The sequence below is a fragment of the Dipodomys ordii genome, unplaced genomic scaffold (genome assembly GCF_000151885.1).
Source record: "Dipodomys ordii isolate 6190 unplaced genomic scaffold, Dord_2.0 Scaffold10, whole genome shotgun sequence".
Classification (NCBI taxonomy): domain Eukaryota; kingdom Metazoa; phylum Chordata; class Mammalia; order Rodentia; family Heteromyidae; genus Dipodomys; species Dipodomys ordii.
In genome coordinates, this window is record NW_012267226.1 from 10,304,525 (window position 1) to 10,316,017 (window position 11,493).

General features: G+C 42.9%; 1 protein-coding gene across 1 annotated transcript; it reads left to right on the top strand.

Moving 5' to 3' along the window:
- The first annotated feature begins 262 nt into the window (after positions 1-262).
- Pate2 (prostate and testis expressed 2) lies at positions 263-1,553 on the top strand. Its single transcript, XM_013009461.1, has 4 exons — positions 263-314; positions 462-485; positions 966-1,094; positions 1,417-1,553. Exons 1-4 carry the CDS (start codon positions 263-265, stop codon positions 1,551-1,553), a joined length of 342 nt encoding a protein of 113 aa, XP_012864915.1.
- The last annotated feature ends 9,940 nt before the right edge of the window (positions 1,554-11,493 follow it).

The window sequence follows — 11,493 nt, forward strand, 5'->3', positions numbered from 1 at the left end:
TGAGACTGGGATGTAGGAGAAGGAGCAGGAAAGTCATAATGTTACCTTCCTTCCTTTGAGGACCTGGGCAAAATCAAAGTGAGCATACTCTTTGGATTGCTGTGAGAGAATCAGACATGATAGTCTGGTTCTGGGATCGTGGAGGTACTGTCTGTCCTCAGAAGCTTATGATTATGATTCAGATGAATAGCCCAAGGATAGATCACAGGAGGAAAACAACCAGTACCTTCTGAAGGAGGCTGCACATGTCAGAAGTCCCAGAATGCGTTTTCTGTTTCTGCTGGGCACAGTCTTCCTGCTCTGCTCAGATGAGGGTAAGTCTTAGAAGCAACGAGGGGGTCTGAGGGTTGGTTATGGACACACAGATGCTGGGGAAAGAGAGATCCCCCAAATTGGATCTTGGGGCTGTAGCAGGTGTCTGTGAGAGGATAACACCACAGATTTTTCTCTTCTCTTCACAGGTGAGCCCCACAACGCTCACAAAGGTATGGCCGTAGTTGGTTTCAAGACTTTGGGGAGCAGATAAGCCTACTGTCAGTGGTAACATCCTGTTTCTAGACATAAACTTAATTTGTAAGAGAGGGTTATAATCCATTCTTGCTAGAGAATCCCTAGGGATTATCTTTGTCCTGACACCTTTAGTCTAGTTCTTGAAACTAGGAGGTTAAAAAACAAAACATTGTTTCCTTCTTTTTTGCCCATGCCTGGACAAAATCATCAGCCTAGAAAAGGGATTTATTGTTTGAATTCCACAGATAAATTCTCCAGGAACCTTGAGCTCTTGAAAATGTTATATAACATTTGATTTCTGTTCATACGGGTGACCTCTCACAACATTCTAATTATAATCCTAATCTAAGAAGATTAAGAACCACTAGGCCAGACTAAACTCCTGCAGACAAGCCTCTAAGTCCAGAGAACCTTCCAGAAGATCTCCTCTAAGCATCTCTTTCTGTATCTGGCAGAAACTTCAGTCATGTGCTTCAGATGTAAGAGGTATCATCTTGGGTGGTGCTATGATTTCATGAGTTCCTGCAAGCTACAACATAAACAGTCCTGTGCTACTGAGAACTTTTACATCCTCACACATAAAGGTAAGAGACGATGGTGTACAGCATCATGGGGAAAGACTGCTTACTTCAAGTGGGAGGCTGTGACACTCTCTTGAGTGGGTGAACGTGAGAGTTTTACTAGAAGGATGGCCTGCATTGGCTTTTCCTCAGGACAACATTGATCGGAGGCAAAGCTCACATCTGTCACATCTATCCTCTGGGTCTGTAATTGGTCAACTCAGCTTTGTAGCTATTTGGGGATGAGAGAAACGTAAGTGAGGGTCTGCAGATAGGTCATTCTAGGAATACAACAGTAGAAAATGGAAGCATTCCAATTGTATTCTTTCTTTTTTCCTCTCCTCAGGGCGAAGTATGTATCATTATTCAAAACTGTCTTGCATGACCAACTGTGAAGACATCAACTTCTTGGGTTTTGAGAAGAGGATAGAACTCATCTGTTGTAAACATAGCAACTACTGCAACCTCCCTGAAGGCGTCTAGTTTTACACTGGCCCTAGATTTGCCTTCATTCTTTCACTCACTACTTCCTTTAATCTTTCCCTAAAGCCTGTATTTTGCTCCTCCTCTCCTAATCAGCCTTGGGGGGGGGGGAAGCCAGCTAGGAGTAAAACAGAGAAGCAGTCATAAGAGAAACAGGCAGGGTAAGAGAGATCAGCCTTGTTGGTGATGAAACACTAGACTGGATCTTTGCCAAGCCTTCTTATTCATGTCTAGAATGGAGTTTTGATTTCCTCTTGATGCTACTGCCACAGGCATGATTACTTAGAATCTCCTATATGGAAATGAAATTTTGGGCCAGAATAACCCAAGATTATACCGAGAATTCTGTAGCCACCCTCTCTTCATCTATAACCATTCTTGGGATTGGGATTGTCTTTGAAATCAGCCTCATAAGTTTGTGCCATTGATAGGCCCCAGTGGCTCATGCCTGTAATCCTAGTTACTCAGGAGGCTGAGATTTAAGGATCATGGTTCAAAGTCAGCTTAGGGAAGAAAGTCCGTGTGATCAATGTCTTCAATTAACTAACCCCACCCCCACCCCACAAACGAAATCCGGAAATGGAGCTGTGGCTCAATTTGTAGAGTCTAGCCTTGAACAATAAAGCTCAGGTTCTGAGTTCAAGACTCAGGACAGGCATAATACATTTGCCCATGGGTTCAGGAAGCAGAAGACAGCTAAGCTCAGTTTCCCAATTTGATATGAGCCAAGTCTTTCTCTGGTAGAGTTATTCAGGTAATTTCAATCCAGAAAAAAAAAGGGCAGACATAGGAAGGGACATGATGGGCCATGGCAGTTTGTGGAAACTCTGGCCTGAGAGACAGGTTAGTGTGAGTAGAACTGGAATGATCATAGTCCTGGCTGGCAGCTTGATTTGGCATGTGATTGAACTAGGTGATCGGATCGGGGATGGAGGCCTTGTGGGAGGATTGCTACTAGGTTTCTTCTCCTGGGAATGAGGAAAGATGCAAATGACTTCCCATGATAATTAAAGACACCTATAGAACCAGTGTGAAGTTTGGATAACAACCAACTCTGTGTTTGATGAAGCAAGTTATGAACAATTGAAGGTTAAGGTAGCAGAAAGCAGCAGGAAGACACTGAAGGAGACAAACAGAAAGAGACAAGAACCAGCTTCCTGGGACAGAGTAACGCTGACATTTCTGGCTAGGAGACCTTTAGCTGTTCCTGGACCTCATTCCCATGAGGTTTTTCTGTTTCTCTTCTTGTATTATGTCATATAAAACTCTTTTTTTGGGGGGGGGTACGGTCGTGGGGCCTGAACTCTGGGCCTGGGTGCTGTCCCCCAGCTCTTCAGCTCAAGGCTAGCACTCTACCACTTGAGCCACAGCGCTACTTCCGGCTTTTTTCTTTTTGCTTATGTGGTGCTGGGGAATCGAACCCAGGGCCTCATGCATGCAAGGCAAGCGCTCTACCATTGAGCCACCTTCCCAGCCCACATAAAACTCTTAAATGAAACAACTGACCTTTTCCTTGAGGTGTTTTCTCTCTCCTTTATCTCCTTCCTTCCTTCCTTCCTTCCTTCCTTCCTTCCTTCCTTCCTTCTTTCCTTCCTTCCTTCCTTCCTTTTATAATTGTGGTACTGGGCTTGAGCTCAAGGTTTTATGCCCCTTGCTTAGCTTTTTTGCTCAAGGCTAGTGCTCTACCACATTAAGCCACAGCTCCATTTCTGGTTTAAAAAAAAATTTCTTTATTGAGATTAAGTGATGGCATAAATTTCACAGTATTGTGGGATAGTGATACTTAGCTAAAGTTACAAACACATTCCAACACAAGGAAAATTGTCATTCTCGTCGTCTATAAAGCTTATGAACTCTACAAACTTTGACAATACAAATATTTTTTGAAACTGGGTGATATGTACATTTCTTTCCTTTTGCTTAGTGTAAGCTGTTCCCTCTTTCTCTCTCCATTTCTGGCTTTTTTTTCAGTTGTTTAACTTGGAGATAAAAGTCTCATGGATTTTCCTGCTTGAGCTTACCTCAAACCAAGATCCTCAGCTCTGATTAGCTAGGATTACAGGCATGAGCCATTAGTGCCCAGAGGCCCAGCTCCCTTTTGCCTTTTGTTTTTCTGTCAGTCCTTGAGCCACAGCGCCACTTCCAGTTTTCTGGTGGTTTACTGGAGATAAGAGTCTCCTGGACTTTCCTGCTCAGGCTGGCTTTGAACCGTGATCTTCAGCTCTCAGCCTCTTGAGTAGCTAGGATTACAGGTGTGAGCCACTGGTTCCCCGCTTTAAAATTGTATTTTTTAAAAAAGAAGAGAGTTCTAATGATAAGGTCTCCTGTTTTAAAAGCAAATTCCGGCACCCTGACCCTCAGGGCACTGACTTCCACTTCATGTGGGTGGTTTTGATTTGATTTTGGTGCCTCACAAATTCCATCTTCTTAGTCAATGTGTCCAGTTGTGGAGTATTGGCTTCTGACAGCTCAATTGTTTACTTATCTGGAGATTTGCTCTCTGCCAAACAGGAACTGCTTTGTCCACCCACTAAACTCCCATCGTGAGTGTAGACCTCAATCCATGAATGTCTGGACTCTCGAATCAAGGTGGGAGTTAGACTCCAGAGCTGACCCATGGGAGACAGGGAAAGCTGGTCTCTCCAGCTGACAGTAGATTTGTGTTAACATTTTCTCCACAACTTCCTTTGTTTCCTTTCATGCTTTGTTCAGTTTTTAAATTTTGGTGGCAAGGATCCATGCTAGGCAAGTGCCCCACCCTTTCTTCTACGTCTTTTTGATTATTACTATTATTAGTTGTACAAAGGGTTTTTATTCAACATGTCAATTAATGAATACAACACATCTGGATCCATATCACCCTTTCCATTGATCACCCACCCTATCATCTATCTCAACATCACCCACCCCCTCAAGACAATCTCTAAACTTTAACTTGACAAGCCCATTGGGAATGGAACTCAAAAACCAAATGAGGTTAGATTGGAAAATGAAGTTGGATTCTGGCATTCCTGAATGAGAGTTGTGTGCAGTGTCCGAACTCATGTTGAAGTAAGGAGGTCAGGTCTAGCCGGCACCATATTGGCCACATGGTGGATGGTTGGGTGTGGAATCTTGTCTTCATGCTGGGGAAGAAAACCCCCTGCCCATCACCTGTCTTCCAGGTGATGAGAGTGCTTGGATCCCTGGTGGCAGGGGTGGGCATTTGGCTGATAGGTTACTGAACCTGTCAGTCCAGTGACTAGAACTGGGAATTTCCTGTGGACCTGCCCCCTGCTTGGACCCTATTTAGGCCCAGACCAGCTGGGCTGGTCATCAAGATGTCCCAATTCAGCTCTCATCAGAGCTGAATTGGCTTTTGGTATTGTTTTTGTTCTTTCTTTTCTCTCTAGCATGTTTCCTAGCTGTGTTATGTGTGTTTGGGGGCTGCAGGCCTATTAACAATGGGCTGCTTGCAGACTTCTAGTGTTGTAATAAAGACTCCAATGTTCCATCTACCTAAATGTGGCTTCTGGGATGATTCATTTTACGACAATGTATGAGAAAAATCTTTCTTATGAGGTTTTCTTACAACCTAGATAAAGTCGGTCTAATTCTGGAATGTATTTTTATCTGCTTCAGCACATCTGGGGATAGTCTTCCTAGCTTCATTTTCCAATTTCTACAAAGGATCAGATAAAACCTAGAAGAAAATTTCTTTTCCAACAGAAAAGCCTAACATGCTCTCATATAGCATTTGTGGACTGGAGATAGACTTGTGTTGCAACTTGCTATGTGATACAGGAAGCTTTTTGCAAGGTATAAGTAGGTTTCAATAGGTAGCCGATGAAGAAAATACCACATGCTATTCAGACAGGAAAAGAAGTTTATTTACTGAACTGCTGCCCCTGCCGTGCATGGTGGAGGGGCATGGCTGTAAAGGGGAGCCCCACCCCTGGGCCAGGACTTAGCTAGGCCAGGGACAGGAAGAGGTGTGGCCAGGTGGGGGGATCCAGACATGACCTCAGGGCCTGGGATCCTCCTAAGGTCAGATGGGACCAGAGGTGGCCCAGGATGTGACCTAGTAGGAGGGGAAGGTGACTGCTTCCAGTTGTGCCAGTTACCTGAGGTAACAGATACTGGGTAGAAACTTGGCCAAGAGGTATGGAGGTATCCGCTCAGGGCCTGCATGGCCAGGGCAGACCTTATAGATTTTTTTCATATATCTTTCTAAAATGATAATTTGATCATAATCTGTTGATGATTATCCATATAACATTGTATGTCAAGCCAAAATAAATAGCACATGCATTCAAGATTTAGATGCAATAAACAAAGAAACATTTGGTTTTTAATTTTGTTGTGACTATCACTATTTCAGCTTTTAGTATATTTCTAGAACCATTCTAAGTATGTGTGAGTGTGTGTTTTAATACATGACCTCATTGCTAAGTCTGCCAGGGAAAATGGCCACTTCGCCGCTTTGTTTTTATGAAAAACTGCATGTAGACTCCTTCCTCTTTGTTCTCTCTCCATGCAAAACTGCACATGGTCCTCTCTAGAAGTCCCTGCCCAGCACCTGGAAACCAGGTAACTTGTCGCTGCACACTTGAAGGACAGTGGAAGGTTCTCCAGGCTCTGAGGCCACTTCCGCATCCACTCTGGTCACACCTTGTTCCTGCTCTTCCCTATATAATCTTTCTCCTCCATTAATCAGACTGCTACACGATACATCCTACTCTCCAGTGTGGCCCAGCAGTTTGGGTCTCCCAAATAAACTCTTTTCTGCCTGAACCACGTGGCGGTCTTCTTTCAGCAAACCTTACACTCATACTTTTCACTATTTTCTACAAAGCAGCTATGACTTAAGACAATTGAATAAATGAGAAACCTGAAGAAAAGACTAGTCAATTAAGCTGATCAGTATCACATAATGTTACTGATACTTTCTATGACAAGTGGACCATTGTATTTACTAACACTATGGGTCAGAATTCACTAAGAGTGGTTTCTCTTTGCTTGGTGATGCCAACACTTCAAGTAGGAAGACTACTAGAAACAATTCAAGAACTAAACTCTAGAATCATTTAGAAATGTATCCACTCACATTCCTTTGCATTTGATGATGGCATTGTGTGTGTGTGTGTGTGTGTGTGTGTGTGTGTGTGGTATTGAACTCAAGACTTCTTTCTTACTTGCTAGGCTAGCACTCTACTACTTGAGCCATTCTGCCAGGCCTTAATGGGTTGGTTGGTTGTGTTTTTAGCTAGGGTCTAGCTTTATGGTCAACTTGGCCCATACGCACTTTCCTGTGTTACTAGAAAGACAGCTATGCACTACTGCACCCAGCTTCCTCCATAGCTTGGAATGACAGGCGCACACCACTATACCTTTCTTTTTCCCCTAGGATGGCACAATCTTCTTCCTCACTCCCAGGGAAATGAACCATTAGGCAGATAGAGTACGTAGGCTATAGGCCCTTTATTTCCAGTGAAGAACCCCATACTCTGCCTCACTCTCCAATGCACTCTTTTTTGGGTCACTCTTTTGGCCGGCAGTACCCCCATTGCTTGCACGCGCTCACACACAAACACACACACACACACACACACACACACACAAACACACGGAAGGGAAGCATCTATGGTGGAAGGAGCTGAGACAATCTGCAAGAGATCCCAGCTAGCTTCTCTCCACCTGAGCAGTGCTGAGCATCAGGCCTAGTACCCTGTGCACATGGGCAATTGCTTGTCTACTGACTACCTCCTCAGTCCAGTGTTTGAAAAGTCCTGAGGACTACCTGTGGAATGGCTGTGGGTGGGTGTTTGTTGTCTGTCTGATCTGAGGCCCTCAAGGTCAAATTGTCCACCTCATTAGGTATCCATAACCTCCTACCCTCTACAAGTAGGTAACATGATGGGCAGGGTCTGAGGACCGGAAGTCCCTCCTGTAGGAACAGAATCCTGCTATGTTTACTGCCAGGCCAATTTGAGGGGCCCAAGCTTACTTAGGCTCCTCCCCAGCACAGGGAAGTCATCTGCCGATTTCTCTGTGCAAGCACTGAGGCAAGTCCACCTCCAGAAACTGCATCCTGGCTCATGTTAGCTGGCAAACCAGTCTAGGAGCCCTCAGCCCTGACCCTCTAGATCATATGACTTCCATAGCTGCATCCCCTTCTCCCCCAGTGCCAGGAGAGGAACTACTAGGCAGAGCCTGAAAACATTGAGACTTACCTGCAGTAACTACATCCTGGATATTAAAAATATAAACCTCTAGCCAGGCTAGTTAAAGAGAAGCAGAGAAACTGTGCGTCACAAGTATGAGAAATGAAAAGGGGGAGGGACTACCATTCTGGATGCCATACTCATTAAAAGGTAATACAGGAATATTACAAATGACTCTATCCTCATACATTTTACAAAACAGGTGAAACGGGCTGATTACTTACATTGAGATATCAGCATGAGTTCACTTTTAGTTTAATATAGATACAGGGGAAAATATGTGGTACATTTACATACGTACATACACAAATGTGTATTTCCTTGTTCTGTCAGATGAAGGCCTACATACAATGACACTGATGGTTGTGAGCACCTCAGCCCCTACACATTGGTTTCTAAAACTCTTCTGTAAAAGAAGAAATTGGAGGTCCGTGGATGACAGGCTAACTTTAGGAGTAGAACAGGAAATATAAAAGTTGACTCTGAAAACACAGTGGAGACAAATTAAAGGGACACAGGAACAAACTGAGAAATTTATCCATGTCCCCAAACTGAAATAACACAATAAATATACCTAAAGAATCAAGTGAATGCCCATGAGTTTTTGAGTACCATGATAAAACTAGGTAATTTTTCAAATGACTAAATAGGCAATATGGACAAAACTCTCCTGCAGAAAAGTTACAGATAATTAACCATCAACTATTCCACCCTCAACAAGATATAACTTGAGCCCTTTATTTGTGGGGTATGCACAGTGACTGTTCACTTTTTTGTGGTTGTTGGTCATGGGGCTTGAACTCTGGGCCTGGGCATTCTCCCTCAGCAATTCAACTCAAGGCTAGTGCTCTACCACTTGAGCTACAGTGCCACTTCTGGTTTTCTGCTGGTTTATTGCAGATAAGAGTTTCACGGACTTTCCTGCCCGGGCCAGCTTTGAACTGTGATCCTCGGATCTCGGCCTCCTGTGTAGCTAGGATTATAGGCATGAGCCACCAGTGCCCAGCAACTGTTGACTTCTAAATGTATAGTATAGAAAGTTGGTGAGGGGGAGGAAAGGAAATAGGGTAGCACTGTAGTAGCAAGATCTGACAAACTCTACCTTAGCCAGAATATCAATGTTGAGTGGTGAGTTGCAAGATAAACTATGTTGGCAATTGCCTTGATATGATTTGAAGAAAATGATTTTTTGTCCTTTCAGCCTTTCTCTCAATAACAAATGACTCCAGTGTAGCATAATAATGTATCAGAAAAAGACGGATTATGTAATAAATATTCCTCAAACAATCAAGAATGGAATCTCTGAGAAATTACGATAGTCTCAAGGAGCCCAAAGGAATTTAATAACTCAGTGTAATGTCATCTCCCACACAGAAAAAGTATATTAAGTGACATGCACTTGTCATCCCAACTACATCAGGAAGCCTTAAAACCAGCAGAGCCCATTAAGTAAGGAAGTAGGACCAAATGTAAGAAGTGCAAAATAGGGCTGGAGCCATGGCTCAGCAGTATAGCAAACGTCTAACAAGCACAAAGTCCTGAGTTCAATTCCTAGTACCAGCAATCAATCAATAAACAATTCATGAAATGGTACATCAAAATGGGTGAAGGTAATATTTTGAATATATAAAGAATTACAGTTCAACATCCACAAAATAAACAAACCAAGTGAAAAATGGGCAAAGGACTTTGGTAGATCTTTCTCTAAAGAATATACACATGTATTCAATAAATACATGGAGAGGTATCATTCGGGAAATGTGCATTAAAATCCTAATGAGATACCACTGCATACCCATTAGTATAGATACTATCAGAAAATAAAACAGCACAAACTAGTGTGTTAGTAAAGACTGGGAAAAATCAAGACTCTTGTGTATTCCTGATTAGAGTGTAAAATATTGGAGCCTTTGTGGAATATAGCATAGCATTTCCTCAGAACTTTAAAAAGAGAATTAGCAGGGACTGGGAATGTGGCTCAGTGGTAGAGTGCTTGCCTAACATGCATGAAGCCCTGGGTTCAATTCCTCAGTACCACATAAACAGAAATGGCTGGAGGTGGTGCTATGGCTCAAGTGGTAGAGTGCTGGCCTTGAGCAAAAAGAAGCTCAGGGACAGTGCTAAGGCCCTGAGTTCAAGCCCCAGGACTGGCAAAAAATAGAATTAACATATGATGCAGGAGTTCAGTTTCTGTACATACATCTGAAAGAATGTGAAAATTGTAGTTGCCAGGGAGAGGAGAGGGAGGAGGAATGGAAAGAGGTTGCCAACAGGGTATAAAGTCACATCCAGAGAAGAAACTGGCAATGTGGTTCAGAGGTATCACACCAGTCTAGCAAGTATCAGGTCCTGGGTTCAAATCACCAGATTCTACCAAAAAATAAGATACCTAACCAACGTCACAGCCAGATAAGAAGACACATAGTATGCAGAGGCAGATTATAGTTGACAATATTGTGTTGTATAATCAAAAAAAGTAGCTACAAGAGAGGGTTTTGCATGCTATTGTAAAGAAGGAAGAATAGTTAAGATGATAGAAAACCTAAGGATATTGACTTGATCACCATTGTGTTAGTGTACCAAAACATTGATCTGCATTTTGTTTTTGGTGCCAATACTGCACTTGAACTCAGAGTCCCATGTTCTCAGTTGGCTTTTTCCCTTCAAGAATAGCACTGTAGCACTTGAACTACACCTACCCTTTCAGTTAACTGGAGGTAAGAATCTAAAAAGCTAGCCCAAGCTGGCTTTGAACTAAGATCCTCAGCCTCTTGAATAGCTAGGATTACAGGTATGAGCCACTAGCACCCAGCTTACCATATACTCTTGAGCTAGCAAATGATATGTCTGTCTAGAAGGTAATCTAGACAGTCTAGAAGACAGAAAATCTTCCTTTGTACAAGTTCCTTTCTATATCCTAACCTTCTGTTAACTAGGTTTGGGGGAAATATTCACGAATAAAATCCAAAGCCAGGTGCTGGTGGCTCACTCACACCTGTAACCCTAGATACTCAGCAGGCTGAGATCTGAGGATTACAGTTCACAGCCAGCCTAGGGCAGGAAAGTATATGAGACCCTTATTTATAATTAACCAGCAAAAAGTCAGAAGCAAAGGTGTGGCCCAAGTGTAGAGTGCCATCTTTGAGCCAAAAACCTAAGGGACAGTTCCCAGGCCCTGAGTTCAAGCCCCCACTATCAGCACAAAAGCAAACAAACAACAATGAACAACAAACAAACAATGAATGAACTCCAAGAAGACTTGAATCATTTCTTTTCACAATGACATATTCTTTCATGTGAGATCAATATCCTATGCTTTAATTAGCGTGATAGAAGGGACAAAATGTTGGGGGTGGGAGGAGGAAAAGAAGAAAAAAATCAAAATATCATGCCACAGAAGGGAAGAAGCAGAACAGAGAAGAAGGAACTGTCTCTTTGAAATTGAATTATTCTTTCCCTCTGTTTCTGACAACTTGGCTAATAACATAAGTGAACACCCTAGGTTTGTAATCGTCTGCGGGATACATTGATCGTGTTCTCAGGGTTTCACTTTTCATTTATTTTATTTTACTTTTTGGAGTAAGACAGATACTCTAGAAGAAGAGAAAGCTGCTTTCTTGACATGAGAAAGCTGGATCCATGTTTACCGTCCTCTTCAGTGTGTTTTTAGGAGGCTTTGTGGAGATGCTGAGATGTCACCCATCCAAATTTAGGGACCGCTGGAGCCTCCACCATAG